The following is a 20,360-nucleotide window of genomic DNA, read 5'->3' on the forward strand; positions in this document are numbered from 1 at the left end:
TTTCGTTTTGATCTGTTAGGTAGTCTGCAATCTGCCTTCTATTACTCTTGCTAAACAGATAAACCTTCCTCCCTTTTTTTTATATTGCTACTAACTTCCATATTCAGGGATGCTGCAACGGCCTTATGATCACTGATTCCCTGTTCTGTACATACAGAGTCGAAAAGTTCGGGTCTGTTTGTTATCAGTAGGTCCAAGATGTTATCTCTACGAGTCGGTTCTCTGTTTAATTGCTCGAGGTAATTTTCGGATAGTGCACTCAGTATAATGTCACTCGATGCTCTGTCCCTACCACCCGTCCTCTGAGCCTCTGAGCACTATGAGACTTAATATCTGAGGTCATCGGTGCCCTAGAACTTAGAACTACTAAACCCTAACTAACCTAAGGACTGATGAACTCAGAGGTTAAGTCCCATAGTTCTCAGAGCCATTTAACTAATCTAAGGCATCACACACATCCATGCCCGAGGCAGGATTTGAACCTGCGACCGTAGCAGTCACACGGATCCAGACTGAAGCGCATAGAACCACTCGGCCACAGCGGCCAGCTCGGTGTTGTTCGCGAGCCAATTGATAACGAGCAAACACAGATAAACATTTGGCCACTTGCCGTTTTTTGTGATTTTTGAACCTTCCCCATTGCAAGGAAGCGCCGCACTATGGTGGAATAATCGCAGTTCAGACATTTGTCAGTTTTCGAGTACACTGACGTTGATCATTGTGGATAAAGGCATTTAAACGATTTCTGTCAAACCATCAAAATCTTCCTGAACGTGGAGTCTCACTGACGTCAAAATGATTCTCCTTAAAATGAAAAATTTCTTTTGCCGCACGTTGTCCAATGGTGTTATTCCCAAACACGGTGTAAATGTTTCTGGTTGCCTTCGATTCTGTGAGCCCTCTATTGCATTGAAACGGAAGAATATGTCACAAATGTTCAGATATCTCTACTTGGCACTTCATTTTATAGCGTCCAGAGCTCCACTTATATTCTCTAAATGACTAAATGGCAATGTATAAATTCAAATAGCAACAAGGATCTACAAATGAAAAATGATAAAGAAGAAAACTAACAAGTAAAAAAGGTGCTACGATCAACCTAATACTACTAGTTTACGAATCACCGCTGGCTAATCATTAGATGGTGTTACCAGGACTTAAATTCAGTGTTTGTTTGCTATGAAACCAGATACACCAACATATTCTCACTGTAACTCCCCCCCCCTCTCTCTCTCTCTCTCTCTCTCTCTCTCTCTCTCTGTGTGTGTGTGTGTGTGTGTGTGTGTGTGTGTGTGTGTGCGCGCGCGTGAGTGTGTCTGTGTGTGTGTGTGTGTGTGTGTGTGCGCGCGCGTGAATGTGTGTGTGTGTGTGTGTGTGTGTGTGTGTGTGTGTGTGTGTGTGCATGTGCGTGTGTGTGTGTATGTGTGTGCGCGTGAGTGTGTGCATTTGTAAGGAGGGTAAAATATACATTACCGGAATCAGTTTACGATCAGGCAACACATGGTCCAGAAAATAAAGTTCCTCCAACTCCTTCATTTGATGATGAGCTTTCAATCACTGGAAAAAAATTTCTTTTATTGTTTCCTTGCATTAATTCTTAGCATTTTTATTGGATTATTATTTTGTATGGCGTAATGAAGATATAAGGCAAATAAATCGAAATGTTCGTTTACATGCAAACAACAACAGCGGGCATTACGATCAATAGCTGGTAGATGTAGAGTCACTAGTTAATGAGCAAGCTATTGGCCAGACACTTGCAATATGAAGTTATCCACATGTGCATGACTGCTCTGGAATTCACACGTAAGTGCCGGGTAGAGGATTCACCGAACCACGCTCAGACTCTTTCTTTGTGATTCCACACTAGAGTGGCGTGTGGGAAAAGTGAACCCTCAAATTTTTCATTACGAACTATAGTTCATTTTCTTATAATGATCATTTCCTCCTATGTTGGTTAGCGTCCGTAAAATGTTCACGCTCTTTGAGGACGCAAATTGATCTTTGAAATTTCGCGAAAAGAATGGCTCCTTTGTTTTAACGATTGCCGCCAGAACCGGCTTATTATATCGGTGACAATCTCTATCCCTGTTTGCGCTAATACAAAACGAGCTGACCTTCTTTGCACGTTTTCCACGTCCTTCATCAATCGTACCACATATGGATCCCATACCTCACAGCAGTACTCTAGCAGGGGACGGACAAGCAAGCAATTCATATCGTCTTACTTAACTCCATTGTCCACTTCGCAGAATCGATGAACAGCCTTGGTTCACCATTGGCACATAGCTAACTTAAAATCTGTCCATACGTCGACGCTCAAACGATACATCTTCTGTGCTTGTTCTGAGCTAAGTCCAGTAATATCTATGTTTTATATAGGGCGCCGATTCAGATGACCCTACCTATGTATTTCAACTAATCTACAACGCTTGCAAAAACCACTCCCGAAATTTTCATAATATACTCTCGCTCACTGCGCACATATTATTAGGTCTACAGAAAAATTAACAGGACGTTTTGCAGGAAATGTAATATACGCTGACACTAAAAACAATCGCAACACCAAGACTGAGTTGTGCGACATAAGCGAAACGTGATAGGCATGAGTCTACATCTAAAAATTATATTCATATATTCTGGATGCAAATCAGGTCTGCTTTACATACACTCTAAAACGGTCGTGAGCGTTCGTTACCTTTGAGACTGGACGCGTTGATTTGATTATAGTCAAGAATGCCTTGAGGCAGCAAAGACGCCATTATCAATGCCCCACTGAGTTTGAACGAGATCGTGTAATACGACTACGAGAAGCTAGATGCGATGGCTACAGAAAGACTTGGCAGGAATGTAGTCACTGTACATGGCTGACGACGGTGGTCGCGACAACGTATTGGCACAAGAAGATCGGACTCCCAATGGCGAAGTGGCACCACCAAGAGGAAAGACTGGTATGGCTCTGGCGCATCGTACTGGGCCTACAGCAACAGTCTGAGCAGTACTTGGCACCACAGCGAGACAACAAACTGTTACAGTTCTGTTACTTCAAGGACAACTCCAAGGCAGTGGCCCTGTAGCGTGGATTATACTGTGCCAAACCAGCGCCATTTGTGACTTCAGTGGCGTGAAGCGAGACCTCATTGGAGCGAAAGGTGGACATCTGTTGTGGTTTCTGATGAAAGCTGGTTTTGCCTCGGCGCCAGTGATTGCCGTGTGTTGTTTAGAAGGAGGCCAGGGTCTGCAACCAACCTGCCTGCATGCTAGACAAACTGGACCTACGCCTGGAATTATGGTCCAGGTACGATTTCGTATGACAGCAGGATCTCTGTCGGGGTTATCCCATTCATCCTTACTGCAAATTATTATGTCAGTCTGATGATTAGAGCTGCTTTGCTGCCATTCGTGAATAGAATTCCAGGGAGTGCTTTCCAATAAGATAACGCTCGTTTACATACGGCTGTTGTAACCTTACTTGCTCTACGGAGTGTCCACATGTTGCACTGGCCTGCTAGATCAGAAGATATGTCTCCAATCGAACACATACGGGACACCATCGGATGACAACTTCAGTGTCATCCACAACCAGCATTAACTGTCCCTGTGTTGAACGACCAAGTGCAACAGCGATGGAACTCCATCTCACAAACTGACTTCCGGCAGCTGTACCACACAATACACTCACGTTTGCATGCTTGCATTCAACGTCTGGTGGTTACAGCGGCTATTTATGTACCACCATTTCACATTTGCAATGGCATAAGTCTCCCTTATATTAACCTCTGGTCTTATAATGTTACTCACTTAAATATGTTTTACTCTGAACTAACAATTTTTGTAGTTGCGATTATTTTTCTGTTAATGTAGTTCAATTCCGCACTATGATACGTTACCGCTGGAGGCTGAAGGTTCCGAATTAATCAAGAAAACGTGACACAGTGACCAACAAAACACGATTATTTCGAATAAGTCAAAAACTGTGCCCACCAGCGAAAATGTGTTCCGGTACAAAATTTAACTAAAACGAATTTCCTGACTAAAAATGTCCTGTTATTTTCTTCTGTATGACTAACAGTTTCCACGTGGCGAATAAGAGAATATGACAACCACGCACATTGTTTTTGAAGGTCTTGCGGGTTGCATAGATCGTGTAGCTAGCGGCAGCTGAACCAACCAGTATACTAGAACTTCACCAACAAACATTCAGAGTTGTTCACGGTACCTTCTGAGTATTCTGGTATAAGGGACCCATTGTTTGTGGTGGCTCTTAATAGAGTTAGTGCATTTCGTTTGGGTTCTTGATTTCATTAGTTTTCTACCCGTATTGCGCTGATAATAGTGCACAATAGTGTCAGTGTCGACGGAATTCTCTGTGTGTCTTGTATCCATTCTTTCACCGAATCTACTGTTGGCAAGAACAGCACTCATTTTATTCTTCGCCTCGGTTCTGTCGTGGGCTCGTTCAGTTGTACGTCAAGAGTGATATATAGCTGTGTGGGTACGTTAACTCGTGTGTTTAAGTTCCTGAATGCAATGTAATGCTGAGCTGCTCTCACAGCAATGGCAGCCACATCACAGACAAGTGTTTTGTCTGAGGATTGTTCCAAAACTTTGTTATGCGTGTTTTCTGGTGTATATTTTAGTTATTGCGTATTACAGCCTTCCTCGCGGTTGTGAAGGTGTTTTCACAGAAACAAGGGTGATAGTGATAACGAACCGAATTAATCGGTATTACATTATTATCCCGTAACAAGCCATAGAAGATCATGGCCGGCCAGAGTGGCCGAGCGGTTCTAGGCGTTACATTCTCGAACCGCGCGACCGCTAAGGTCGCAGGTTCGAATCCTGCCTCGGGCATGGATGTGTGTGATGTCCTTAGGTTAGTTAGGTTTTAGTAGTTCTAAGTTCTAGGGGACTGATGACCTCAGCAGTTAGGTCCCACAGTGCTCAGAGCCATTTGAACCATTTTGAAGATCATGGGTTCGTTATACCAAAATACTTAGAAGATTCCTGAACAGTGTCTGAAAGTTTGTCAGTAGAATTATGGGTAATCTTTTATAAGATCCTCGTATGGTCTGCTACGACCCAACCAGCCACTTAAACATTGATGTTTCGAGACTTAAATTTTCAGTGCGTATGTATGTTACCGTACATCAGCCGTGTTAGCTCGATTACCGATCACTTTATCAACTGAACGTATCCTTACAGTGCGATTAGTTGTTTGTGCTGTCTCCATGTTCACTAAAACCGAAAGTAACACATAGCGAGACAAAATCTGTTTACTGTAGGTTCAAAATCAAATGGCTCTGAGCACTATGGGACTCAACTTCTGAGGTCATTAGTCCCCTAGAACTTAGAACTAGTTAAACCTAACTAACCTAAGGACATCAGATACTTCCATGCCCGAGGCAGGATTCGAACCTGCGACCGTAGCAGTCGCGCGGTTCCGGACTGAGCGCCTAGAACCGCTAGACCACCGCGGCCGGCTGTTTACTGTAGGTCATAGCATTTACTTCAGTACATGTGAGTACATAACTTCAGTATATGTTGCGCTCGTATCGATATATTGTTGAATGTCGAAATCAGACGAGGTAAAAATTAGTAATATTTTCACAAATCTCACGTAGTGGCTAATTATGAACAACAGTAAATAATAATTTTATACCTTGAGTAACAATAATAGTAAACGCATACGTTTCTCAGACTTTGATTTGAACTTAGGTACGTTAGGTAGGTGGTAGTATTTTTAGGAAACACATTTTGCACAACTAAAAAGCGCCTCAATAGGGTGGCTGACTTAAGAAAAATCTCCAGTCACCATTACAAGATCTATATTTCTTAAATACCATCCGTTACGGTAAGTTACGGTAAGAAATGTTACAGTTAAATGTTACTCAGCTACGGTAGTGTGCAAATTAGTTCGGACAAGACGATTGAACTTTACCTGTGCGCATCTATTACAGTGTGTATAATACGGTTAGTAATTTACTGAATATTAATAACCAAAGTTTCCTCTTTTATTGACACTCCATTTTACTAGACACTTTTTCATAGTATTCCAGAAGTTCTCGTTGGGAGTTGAGTCAGATGAATTACCAGGCAGCAGAAGTAAATTAACGTTGTTTTCTTTCAAGAACATCTTGACTGTTTCAAAATTGTGACACAGGGGGCAGATAGTTGTGAAATGTGTCTCCATCATCAACAAAGGTTTTCAGGAAAGGCGTAACACTGCGCATAAGGATTTCCATCTATTTGATTGAATGCATCATGCTATCAACTGGAACCAGTGCACCAGGAAAGTGTAGAAACCGCAAACTAGTTTTTTGGAGGTTATTTCACAGTTCAGCTCTCTCTGCCTTTCTGGTGCTTCGTCTGTCAACCCTTTCTCTGTATCCTTAAAAAATAAAATGCGACTTATCACTGAAAATTACACGTTTCCAGTCACTAGAAGTCCAAGATTTATTTTATATGTTGGCCCATGCCTACCGTTTCTTCTTCATGGCAGGTATTAACAATTGCTCCTTCAATGCCTTCCGCTCACATTCAAGAAGCTCACGCTGTAACGTTGAAGAGTCAACTTCAACAAAAGTAGACAATGAGGCCATATCACTATATGACCTAATAAGTCTTGAAACATTAGATTTTTCCACACGAGCAACAGGGGCGATGCGTCATAGTGAGAGATGAGTGTTCGTGAAGAAAAACTATTTTTGCTCGCTTCTTAGGTGAAATGTCCATTTTAACACTGAGGTTTCCTGTAGAGAACACAGAAATAACACACGATCTCGCTATACAAACAAGTACTCTATTGAACTGGAGAGGACTTAACTATTGTTGTCCATAGCCAAGACAACAATATTTCGCCAAAAGTCAAACAACAGGGGCGATGAAATTGGTTACAGCTAATCAAGTTCAATCCATTCTAAAAGATGAGTTTGTTCCATTTAATTTGCACACTACCGTAATACATCGAGCAACGGAAAAGCCTGAGTCTTGAAGTACATCACTTATTATCGATTCGAAGTAGAGTGTAAGTTAGCCGACCGGTCTAAGGCGCTGCAGTCATGGATTGTGCGGGTGCTCCCGGCGGAGGTTCGAGTCCTCCCTCGGGCAAGGGTGTATGTGTTTGTCCTTTGGGTAATTTAGGTTAAGTAGTGTGTAAGCTTAGGGACTGACGACCTTAGCAGTTAAGTCCCATAAGATTTCACACAAATTTGAACACTTTTTTAGAGAGTAAGCAGTATAGTACTGTATACTTTCCAGTACAGCAAAGAAGAATGTGCTCCTCGGATGCACATAGCTTCTGTGTATAGTGTGCCCTTAGAATGTGTCAGCTTTTCCTTTCATATAAGTACAAGTTGTGGATAACAAGTAGTAGTAGTGATTCGAGGTGCTGTGATGACTACGTAATAATATACCTTTTTTAATGTATAGCCTTATATGTGGTTTGCGAATCAACAAAAACAAAATTTTTATACTAAATTCACCCTCTCGGACAAAAAATTCAAGATATAGCAAGCGAAACATCTTATGTCGATGACAGATGTTGACGGTGCGCACTATTTTGATGGTAAAGGTGACATTCAGCTTCTTCAGCTGTTCATTAAGCTGTGCCATTTGAACTACAAGTCGAATGGTACCGTCGAGTTAACTTTACGTGTGACCATTATATGGGCCTCTTACACGTAATTTACAACCGAACAGTTTATTAATTCCTTTTTTCTGTTAAACTAACATATAGAACACTGTATCATCATTCAATCTGCAATTTATGAAAGCAAATAAATAAACAAACGTATCATTCCATGTAGGCTTTCACGGCCGGCGTCTTTATCAGTAAACTCTTCCGGGCTAAGTTGCCGTGGTCGATCTGTAGAACTTCTTCTCCCTGACGTTTCGTTCTCAACTACGGAGAACATCTTCCGAGGTGAGTCGACGACTGGCTGCTAAGAGCTGGGGCCGCCGCTTATATAGAGATCGTAGGGGGCGCCACCACACGTCACATGACGTCGACGTGCAGCTATCTCTGGCTATCGTCTGTTCTCTCGATTGCAGGCAATCGATTGTCACGTGATTGATGCAACGTCGACCGCCATATCTTATCCAATTTTAATCCTTCTTCTTTACGATTAAAATTGTATTGATGTTTGTGGATTTCAATTGCCTCTCTATACATACGTGTATAATAGTGCGACGTCCTCGCTAGCACGCTTGTTTCACCAAATTTTATGTCGTGATCTCCATCCTTAAAAACATGTTCCGCTACTGCCGATTTGTCGACATGTCCCAAGCGACAGTTTCTTTTGTGCTCCGTCAACCGTGTATTGATGCTTCTTTTGGTAGTTCCTATGTAAACCCTGCCGCAACTACACGGAATTTTATATACCCCTGGGGTGGCTAGGGGGTGACGAGCATCTTTTGTTGATCTTAGGCATTCACTAATTTTCTTAGTTGGTCTAAAAATGGTCTCTACCTGAAACTTGGCTAGTACTTTTCCAATGCGATCCGTGATATTATGGATGAACGGAAGAAATACTTTTCCAGCTGATGGTTGTTGCTGTCTCCTATTTTTAGGCATTTTTCTATTTGGGTGAAGTGCTCGATTAATCTCGTTTTTTGTATAACCGTTTTTCGCAAAGGCCATTCGTAAATGATTTAGTTCTTCTTGTAAGTAGCCTGGTTCACAAATATTATTGGCCCTATCCACTAGTGTTTTTATGACCCCCCTCTTTTGCCTAGGGTGGTGGTTTGAGTTCTTATGGAGGTAGCGATCGGTATGTGTACCTTTCCTGTAGACCTTATGGCCTAAGGTCCCATCCGTCCGTTTGATGACTGATACATCCAAGAAGTTAAGTTGTCCATTCTTCTCCTTCTCCATAGTAAATTTAATCTTTGGGTTGATGCTATTTAAGTGTACCAGAAAATCATTCAAGTCTTCTTCCTCATGATTCCATATTACAAAGGTATCATCCACATACCGATACCACTTCGAGGGGCTTTTTTTGGCCGACTGCAATGCTTGATGTTCAAAATATTCCATGAATAAATTCGCAATTGTGGGACTTAGGGGACTTCCCATGGCTACCCCATCGATCTGTTCATAAAATTCATCATTATGCTGAAAATAGGTTGAGGATAGACAGTGTTGGAACAAGGCTACTATATCAGTAGGGAACATATTGGCTATATGGGAGAGAGCTTCATCAACTGGAACCATCGTGAACAAAGACACTATATCAAAACTGACAAGTATGTCATTAGGACCGACAGTAATTTCCCTCAATTTCTCAATGAAGTGTAGAGAGCTTTTAATATGACTCTCAGTTTTGCCTATGTGAGGTTGTAGCCAGAGATAGCTGCACATCGACGCCATGTGACGTGTGGTGGCGCCCCCTACGATCTCTATATAAGCGGCGGCCCCAGCTCTTAGCAGCCAGTCGTCGACTCACCTCGGAAGATGTTCTCCGTAGTTGAGAACGAAACGTCAGGGAGAAGAAGTTCTACAGATCGACCACGGCAACTTAGCCCGGAAGTGTTTACTGATAAACAAACGTATGTTGTGAATTGTAATATTCTATTTTGTCTTTACTCTTCCAGTATCTTAATAATCTATGCTTTAGAATTACAATAGCCAGCAATTTGCATTATTGATACCACAAAAAACAACGTAAATATAATACAAGAACGTGTGCAAATGAATAGATACTTCTTACAGTTACTAAATGAAAACAAATGTCCAGGTAGAAATATGTAAAGAGATTGTGAATGATGATGTAGCTGCACAAAAAGAGAACCGAATGTTCTATAGTTACCTTATACTTAACTAGTTACCTCCTACCTTATGTAATAAATTACAATCTAACATTTCTGAAACGGTTTTCCAGACTTTGGTTGTAACAACTTGCTAATTGTTCCGCACTGATTTGATCGTGGCTCACAAGAAAGCCAGTCAGGACTTATTTGTGAAGAGCGGAAGATCGAAGTGACGGCGTGCTACCTAGCAGAGTGTCATGGTTGTTAAAACTCTGAACTCATGTGCAGATCTGGCCATCGGGGTTTTTCTCGTTTACCGTAAGCCACCTTTAGTAAATACTGAGGTGGGACCTAGAAAAGCCCATTTTCACTTCTACTTCTTCAGTTGATTGCCCAGTCCGTGTTACTGCTAGACTTATATCCTGATGTCCACCAGCCATTAAACTCTATTCTTTCTGTCTTTCGTTTATCTACCCACTTATTTACTTTTTTGCTCTGAGGCTGTTACTTTTAAGATCTACATATATAGAGTAACGTATTCCCAAACCATGAGCAACAGGGTAGTTCACATTAATCGAAATACGTTACGTTAATGTGGTAGACTAGGTACAAGTGGAAGGCTCCAACAAACCTCAGAGGCGAAAGCGAGTCTCTTCCTCTCTCCGCCGCTGATTCCTTTGATTCGGCCTGGGATTCCAATAATCACGTCCTGGCAGGCGCTCAGTGAAAACTGTGAACAAAAATTAGACATACTTAACAAATTTCTAACGAGAAGTGGACTGTTATAATAAAACACACACACACACACAAACACACACACACACACACACACACACACACACACACTCACACACACGCACACACTTACACACTTAACCCTCTGTCTTTATAAATCTCTCAGTTTCTACTCATCCTCTAAAACAGATACTGGAGATTTGTAATCTCACCTGTCTTATTTCTTACTTAAGGAACAGATATAATGTAATTACGGTTCCAAAAACTCTGCTGAGTCAGATTGTTTTATACTACAAATGACTTGTTATCTGACGTAATTTTCAGATTGTCTTTCTTTATTGTAGAGCAATAATTATGTAACAGCTTATTTGACAGATGTACCAGCGTTATTGTATGGTTATTTTATTTTATTTTATTGGCTTCTAGCATAGCCATCACAATGTAAATGTATTGATACATATAGACATAGCAAGGTAAAATTTGTTTTTTCTTCATTCATATGTCTCCAGATCCAGATTTTTGTTCTTATTTACAAAGACACAATTGACAATTAACCATTCAGCTGTTAATTAATTTCTTTAGTTTAGTTCAATGGTCACAATTCCGTTTAAATTTTTAAGTCTTCTTTGGCTAAAAATCGGGACATGGCTTAGTAGATCGTCCTGGTTATGTCTCCGAGAACTGGGATCGTGCAAAGGGCTCCTATAAAAAGTTAACTCTGCCTTTCTCATAGCGTCTGCACTGAAATAAGATGAGATTTATACCACAAATTGTTTCTTCTTCACACTGACAGTAGCATGTCTCCATACGCCTATTCTATGTAAATCAGCAGGGAAGGATCCATGACTGAGACGCATTCTCACAGTGGATGTTACAATTTTTGTTGAATGTTTGGACTTCGTAAACCATGGCTTCTTGGTATGAATGACTGTTTACGTGCATAGGTTTTACCTCTTGTATGTTGACAGTCATCCATTCTGTCTGCCACGAGAGAAGCGCTTGTTCTTTTAATGTTAGGAGTAATTCTGTGTATGGGAGTTTAATGTCCATAGACATCACATCTCTTGCTAGTTGATCGTCTTTATCGTTGTATAGAATACCACAATGTGATTTAACCCATACAGATTCTACAATTTGACCACTCTTCTTAGCTTGGTGATAATGATCCACAATGTTGAAAGTGCATTTACTAGTTCTTTTGTCCCACTTCTTGTAACTTATAGCATTCAGAACGCTTTGAGAATCGATGATTATTACTGTGTAGGGTATTTTGAGAGATCTTGCGAATTTGATTGTCTCTATAATAGCGAAAGTGTCAGCTAAAAACATGAGATCTTCACCTGGTTGCTGAAACTTTCTTTCTTCTCAGATTCTGGACAGAAGAAAGCACATCCGGTATCATTTTCCGTCGCCATTTTTGAGTCATCTATGTAGAGTTCAAAATATCCTGGTCATTTTTCTGCCAAGTATGATGTATGTGAAAATTGCCCATATCCTTTCTCTTTGCTGGAACAGTCGACTTATATTAGAGGGATATTGTGACAAGAGCTGTTTTAGACATATAGGAACCTTGGGAGAACTTTACTTCGGTGTGTCGTATTTCGTAGACATTTCCAATGTTCGTACGGACTGGTGGTATAAAATAGCTGTTTCCTCACATTTCTATTATTCCCGATTTGAGAGAGCGTTTCGCTCTTAATTATCGGTGGATGTTTAGTGTCTGCCATTCGCTGTAAGATATAACGGTCACACAGCAATGTTCTGTGAATATTTAAAGGTATTCCTGATGATTCTAGGTGATATGAATTAGTGGGACAAGAATGAATAGCTCCGAAGCAGATGCATAAGCTTCTGTATTGCAGTCTATCCATCAACACTAAATACTTTTAGCAGCATTGCTGCATCCCTTGCACCGTAGTTACACGGGAACGTATCAGCGTGCGGTATAGATTGAGCAGAGTGTTGGAGTGAGCCCCCACCATACTCTTGACACCGAGTCTATAAGGATCAACGCTTTTCCGCTCTTAGTGCCGACAGTTTGAATATGAGGAACCCAACTCATTTTGGAATCGAAGAGAACACCAAGAATCCTAGGTTGAGATTTTGGTGGTATTTTAACACCTGAGAGTCTTACCCTGTTAAAGTTTCTTGGTCTAGTTTGGTTTCTGAAAGTGACAAGTACCGATTCTTCTGGCTTAATCAGTAACCCACAGTTATGTGAAGATTGATCCAGTACACCCATCGCCTTGGTTATATCACACACAGCCCGATTGGGCGATACATAAAAATACCATCTACATACTGGAGTATTTTAACTGGAGAAGGGATAATTCTCTCCAACTCATTAGTATGTCGTGCCAAGAGTATGGAACTGAGGATAGCTCCTTGTGGAAGACCTGTTGTAAGATAACATGGTACAATTAATTTTTTTCGGGACCGACCCAATGTGCGTCTGTCGGCGAAGAAGGTGCTGAACCCACAGATCATTTGTGGCGTAATTCCATTGGTTTCCGACTTCCGTAGAAACACAGGTACATGAACGTTATCATATGCTCCAGCTATATCCAGGAAGATAGCTGTTACGTTCACTATTCTTGTTCTTGCGTAATAAATTTCTGACGTTAAGATTTTTAATTTGTCTGCTGCTTTCTTGCCTTTATACACCCATACTGATTCGATTACAGTATCTTATTTGATTCCAACCACCATTCAAAACGACTTTTTACCATGCACTCTAAGATTATGGCGATACAGGAAGGTAGAACAATATGTCTGTGTGACTTGACCTGCTCTTCATCTTTAAGTGGTTTCAGTACAGATACCACTATTTATGTAGTCCAGCTTTTTATTACTGTCCCCTTCATCCATGACTGGTTAAATATCTGTAACAGTTTTCTGAGTGCTACCGCAGGGAGACTTATTATCATCTGCTAGTGTATATTTTCCTTACCAGGTGTGGATGTCAACCTCTTTTTTAATGCCCTTCATCAGTTCTTAGTAAGAAATTGGAACCACAAGCAGGTGAGTGTGATTCCATTGCTCTGGGGGGAAAAAGGTGGCTTGGCTACGGAAGCTGGTGAGAGTGAATTCCAAAGTCTCACCGAGCGTGGTGGCGCAGTGGTTAGACACTGGACTCGCATTCGGGAGGACGACGGTTCAATCCCGCATCCGGCCATCCTGATTTAGGTTTTCCGTGATTTCCCTAAATCACTCCAGGCAAATGCCGGGATGGTTCCTCTGAAAGGGCACGGCCGACTTCCTTCCACATCCTTCACTAAACCGATGAGACCGATGACCACGCAGTCTGGTCTCCTTGCCCAAACAACCAACCAACCAATCCAAAGACTCCAAGCCACGCTTCACTTGATAGTTGACGCGTAGTGGAGTTCTTGCTTTTGAAAAATCTTAATTTTCTACAAATGTAAATGGCACTAACATTGTCATTTACAGATTCACAGAAATTTTGCCAGCTACTCTTTTTACAATCTTTTAAACGGCTTCGATCTGACGCTGCTATTTTCCGATATGCAATGAAGCTTTCTACATTTTGCTACGGCTCTATAGCACTCTGGTGTCCAACAAACTGGGGGGGACGTTGCTTGGCAACGATGACTTCCCTTGGCTTCAAATGGAAGTTGTTGTAGCGTCTTCAGTACTTGAAATGAACTGTTGTTAGGCGTCTTTTGAAGCTAAGAAGTTAGAGAAAGATTGAAACTTCGCCTGGATGTAGCAGTGTACTTCGGCCAGCCAGTGGACTTGATTTTCCACCTACTGTTTGCTTAAGTAACTTTCTGCTGGACTTATAGGTGAATCTATTGTGATTTCCAGAGGGAGGTGTACCTAGCCAAGGGGGTCTCGTTTGACTGTCCACTCCGTTACACTGTTGAAGTCAGCAGAGCTCAATGACAAACCGACGGCAGACGGTCATCTGTTTATGTTATGTAACATAGTAGGCGTTTAGAAGAACTAAGTTGAGATTTTCGAGAAGTGTGTCCAATTCTGTGGTATTGGCATCGACCACTTCGGAACTCAATAGCGAGTGGTGGGTGTTGAAGCCTGTACACAAAAGAAACAGTGTTTGAAGCTGGAAAATAATCTGATCCTGTAAAATATTTCATATTTTACGAGAAGGTGGTTTGTAAATGGTGATAACGGTTAATACGCCATTAGGAGAATAAATTACGACAGCCAATGCTTGGAAGTATGTTGTTCTAATGTTAAAGTCCATTTTTTTAAAATTTAATCGTCTCTGTAATTAAAATATCTACTCCTTCTCGTTTTCCACATCTATCTCTTTTATAAGCACTGTATATCCTTTGAATTGTACTGCTGAGTTTGTTGAAACCAATTTTCGCAAATATAAGCTACCGATATGTGGTTGTTCCTTAGCCCCAGATAAAGACTTCCTCTGTTCACATTGCTGACCGTGCATTCTACTAGAGTACTTTAAAAGCCACTGTCAGATCTGGAGAAGTGTTCAACGCATTACGTATAACAGCCTGTGTCGTTATCATCTCTGTTCCGATTTTAAGAGACAGAAAGATCTGCATCATTCACGCACAAAGGCTGTTAATAGCAACAACAAAAAAAATGTTCAAATGTGTGTAAAATCTTACGGGACTTAACTGCTAAGGTCATCAGTCCCTCAGCTTACACACTAATTAACCTAAATTATGCCCGAGGGAGGACTCGAACCTCCACCGGGACCTACCGCACAGTCCACAACTGCAGCGTCTAAGACCGCTCGGCTAATCCCGCGCGGCTGTTAATGGCAGTTTCTCGATCTGTATGAGATGTTGCCACAGGAGGAGGAGTATACAGATTGTTTCATATTGAAATCTGTGGACCCTAAAATTCGTGCAACATATCAGAATAAACTAACTTGTATGCTTCGAGTAAATGATTTACTATTTCAAAACGTGGGAGCTGAAACCGACATAACTACATGTTTAGTCTCCGGCTGTAGCCTGTTGTCCGCCATGTTCGAACCTGCTAATTTCTCATATACTTTAGGACAGTCGCTAGGAGAGAGCTTACCGGAGGAACATCACCAGTAAACTACGCAAATTAAGGTCACAATGACAAGACGACGGTTGCGTAACAGGCGCTATGGGGTCCGTTGCTCATTGCTTCCATTCTCTCGTAAAGTGAGCAACAGCGATCAGTGGCGACGTGGTTTCCGTTGCAATGAAATCACTTGCGATCTCCGGGACGTGAGCACTGCGAGGTTTCATCAGCTCCCGCCCATTTGGCACAGGGAGCGGTACAACGACACTGCGAACTTAGACAGGGATATCTAAGGCAATTGTGACATTGCCAAAACAGACGACTTACTGTTCGACATGGCATCGCATACCTTACAAATATACATACTGAGGAAATTGCACAGATTTCAATGTTACAACACACATCGGTGTGAGAGTACTTTCACTCTCAAATTTTTTATTACTTTTTTCGTGAACATTCATACGTCTTATACTAAAAATTCCCACCTTATTTCTGCAAGGGTATCCTCGTGGGATAACTCAATAACAACATCACGGCTAGCTCCCCACTTCTTTGTTAGGAAATTATGGACACAAACCTCCACATTTTTCTCTCAAAAAACAACAAGTAATCGTATATTTTTTGCGGACTATCCAGCTTTGGTTGCAAAAAAAAAATAGTGTGAAATCGTGTGGGACTAAGGTCGTAAGTCCCTAAGCTTACACACTACTTAACCTAAATGATCCTAAGGACAAACACACACACACACCCATGCCCGAGGGAGGACTCGAACCTCCGCCGGGACCAGCCGCACAGTCCATGACTGCAGCGTCCTAGACCGCTCGGCTAATCCCTCGCGGCTTTTGGTTGCAATTTTATATCTGTTTCTCCCAATAACTAAGATACAAACAGTTTCATGACGTAAGTTATTTTCTGTAAACAACTTTCTACAGAGGGCCTTCGGATGTAATTTTCCTACATCACCATTTCCTCCCTCTACAAATACGTCATGGGGACCCATGTCTGTTGGTTGATATGTATTATCTTTACTAGCGTATTTTCTGTTGCTAATAAACGTGTTATGTCCTCTGCGAGGAACCAATATGAGCACTGGATTGTTCACGTCTTTACAACTAACAGACATTTCGGAAGTGTGGCTACCCATTACCATTCCTAACTTCTGTATTTAACTTCACATTACTCTCCACGTTTACAGCTTCCACAGTTTATGCGACCTGTTACCTGTTGGCCTGACGGTGATCGGTGCCTTGCCTTTTGTCTCTGGACATTGTTTCTCATCCACTGAGGCGACACATAATTAATGATGGTCCATCTCCATTTGATCGTTCTGAGGACAGTGATCTTGAGAGTACATTTCGATCGCACCAAATTGATGCTGATCTCTAATTACTACTGTTGAAGGAAGGTGTATCAACACTGCTTAGATGTCGTGATACATATGCAAAGCCATAGCCAACCCTTGGCTTGATCGATTGGGGTATCATATTCACGTGTTTTTGTTTTTCGTTCATAAAAGATAGCTGCTGAGAGAAATGTCCTAGCAACGATATATTAACACTTGTTGCTAAAGATTTGTCAGTAAAATATCCAAAAGCTTCACTAAGAACGCTTAATAACAGTTCTACAAAACACTTGATGGAAACGGTGCCAGCCACCGCGAGGAGCACAAGCCTCAACTGCAAGCAATTAGTCTTTCGTTATCTGTCGTTACTCGCTTTGTCGAGAAGTTTTTTCTTTTTTTTTCACTGCAAGCACACAGTTTAAAGTATAACTGTTAATAATGAATCAAACTGTCTAAATACTGTTGCTTTGTTAGTGTTATCGTTGGTGGTCCTGTGTAATCCTGGCTGTTTCGGAATATTTTATGTCTCTGTTTTCATGAATGATAATTTCAATACAGTTTTTGACGTATTTTTTGCCTATTAGGTATTTTTAGTGGATAGTTTTGTGTACGTAAACAGATTTAATGATCAATTTGATCTCAAACACAAAAAATACATCAAAACCTTTATTGAATTTATGAATCAAGAAAGAGGATAGAGACACAAAATATTACGAAGCAATCAGACATTACTCAGGACTACCAATGATACCACTAACAAAAATCACGGAAATGATAGCATGATAAAGAAAACTAACTGTAACTATATAATATCGCTGATACGTCGGTCAAATAAGCTGTCACATAATTATTTCTCTACAGAAAAGGAAGACAATCTGAAAATCATATTATATAAAAAGTCATATCTAGTAAAAGTAATGGTTGTTACTCGAAGAACCAGGATAACCTGTGGATGTCAAACCCATATGACGTATGTAATAAACTTTATAATAATGTTTTCTGTTTGATATTTACCTATAATTTAGAGATATGCACTATTTTCTTACAAATAAGCTGACGCTAGATACTTACCGTAATAGGCCTACAACGACTAAAAAGATCTGACTTAGCAGGGGTTTTGAAATCGTTATTACATTACAGCATGAAAATAGGGAAACAATTCAGCGTGCCCAAAAGACTATAGATTATGGAATAGAAGTGCATACAGTACGAATTATGTAAATAACTTAAAATCAGCAGGAAATTTCCACAGAAATTTACTACAAGCAATGACCTATTTCAAGGCTACCAAGTGAATAACGTTTTGTGCAGCAAATGTGCCATGTTGGTGCCATGATGTAAATAAACGTCGCTGACCTACATTGTACTCGCCGCATCGTCTCATTCACATTCACGCAAAGTACCAAGTATACTTGTTAAATGCATAGATCAGTATTTGTAATAAAAACTTAATAACTGTCCGTAAAATAAATGATTTTTGTCTACTTCAGTAGTTTATACAAAACGAGATACTTTCATTATGTTGGTAAATGAAAATAAGTTATTGGTTTAAAAAACACATGATTAGTATGGCACGTAATATTTCTACTTTATCTTGAAAGACTTATGAGTGATTTCCTTCTTATGATTACTGTGCCGAGAGCGTACTCAACCCCCGTTGTTAACTGAGTTGCTTGCAGCATTGTCTTGTTCCATTTCTAACCATTGGTTTGTGCATAACTGTAAAGCGTGGCACTGAAACATCAGGAAACCAAAGAGTACATTTCAACATGCAGTACTGAAATTCGGTTGAAGCCTGGTGGTGTTACTTAACTGTGTAGTAGTGTCTTTTTTGTGGGAAGTGTATAAAACGTCCTGAAGTACTGGCGACTGTTTCTCAGACTGCCACAATTTAGGTAGTGTGTCTCTCATGAGTAAAGGAGTAATGAACTCCCACTCTCCTGTAGTTTTATTGTATTGTACCTATGGAATTACTGTTCAAATACGGTGAATTTGTGATCGTATTTTTACGTGTTTCCTTCATCAATATAAATGAAGCCCTGTTTTTCTAACCCTAAAGACAACGCAATAGCATATGGTCCGAAACTTATTTAAAATTCGTAGAAGCGATAGATGCTGTCATAAAATAATGCAATTCGATTAGTTACTATCACGTTTTTCAACAATAGTGTAAACGAAAACAGTAGTCCACACTGACAGGGAAATCTTGTGTAAAAGAATCGCATAGGATATACGTGTCTATTACACTCGAAATCATTTCGAATATGCATTGTTAACTTTGACGCCCAATATTTAGAGAATCGATCTCCCACGTATAAAACATTGTGCTTCATACAATGATATAACTTTGCAGGTACATAGGTACATTCACTGACAAAAGTCATGGAATACCGCCTAATATCGTGCAGAACCTTCTTTTGCCCAGCGTAGCGCAGCAAAGCGACGTACCATGGACTCAACAAGTCGTTGAAAGATCCCTGCTGAAATATCGAGCCATGCTCCCTCTGTACACGCCCGTAATTGCGAAAGTATTGCCGGTGCAGGATTTTGTACACGAACTGGCCTCTTGATTATGTCCGATAGATGTTCGATGGGATTATTGTCGGGCGATCTGGCTGGCCAAATCATTCGCTCGAATTGTCTAGAATGTTCTTCAATCTATTACGAACTGTTGTGGCCCGGTGTTATGGCGCATCGTTGTTTGGGAACGTGAAGTCCATGAAAGGCTGCAGGTGGTCTCCAAGTAGCCCAACACAGCCATTTCAAGTCATTTTCGGTTCTTTAGGGCCAGAGGACCAAGAACCTCTCATAAACATAGCTAACACCATTATGGAGGCACGACCAGTTTGCACAGTGCCTTGTTGACAACTTGGGTCCATGACTTCATCGGGTCTGTGCTCTACCATCAGCTCTTACCATCTGAAATCGGAACTCATGTGACAATGCCTCGGTTTTCCAGTAGTCAAGGATCCAACCAATAGGGTCACGAGCCCAGGAAAGGCGCTGATGCTGTTGTCAAAGGCACTGGCTAAGTTTGTCTGCTGCCATAGCCCATAAACACCAATTTTCGCCTCACTGTCCTAAAGGATGCGATCTTAGTACGTCCCGCTTTGATTGCGGAGATTATTTCACGCATTGTTGCTTGTCTGTTAGCACTGACAAACTCTACGCAAACGCCGCTACTCTTGGGCGTTAAGTGAAGGCCGCTGGCCACTGCGTTGTCCGTGGTGAGAGGTAATGCCTCAAATTTGATATTCTCGGCAGGCTCTTGACATGTGCACCTCGGAATTTTGAATTTCCTAACGATTTCCGAAATGGAATGTCCCAACCACCTAACTCCAACTACCATTCCGCGTTCAGAGTCTGTTAATCACCGTCTTGCGGCCATAATCACGTAGGAACCATTTTCCCATGAATTAACTGGGTAAAAGTGACAGCTTCGCTAGTGCGCTGCCCTTTTATACACTGAGTACGCGGTACTACCGCTATCTGAATAAGTGCATATCGCTGTTCAGTGACTTTTGTC

The 20,360-nt window shown here is 41.1% G+C and overlaps 1 protein-coding gene across 1 annotated transcript in view; it reads right to left on the reverse strand.

Annotated features, from left to right (window-relative positions):
• The window catches only part of LOC124789218 (protein white-like), a 222,243-nt gene that overhangs the window by 145,614 nt on the left and 56,269 nt on the right, over nucleotides 1-20,360 (reverse strand). Inside the window, exon 4 of the mRNA XM_047256512.1 lies at nucleotides 10,382-10,480. Coding sequence (XP_047112468.1) covers nucleotides 10,382-10,480 — 99 coding nt within the window. The remainder of the gene's footprint in view (nucleotides 1-10,381; nucleotides 10,481-20,360) is intronic.

The sequence above is a fragment of the Schistocerca piceifrons genome, chromosome 3 (assembly GCF_021461385.2).
Source record: "Schistocerca piceifrons isolate TAMUIC-IGC-003096 chromosome 3, iqSchPice1.1, whole genome shotgun sequence".
NCBI lineage: Eukaryota > Metazoa > Arthropoda > Insecta > Orthoptera > Acrididae > Schistocerca > Schistocerca piceifrons.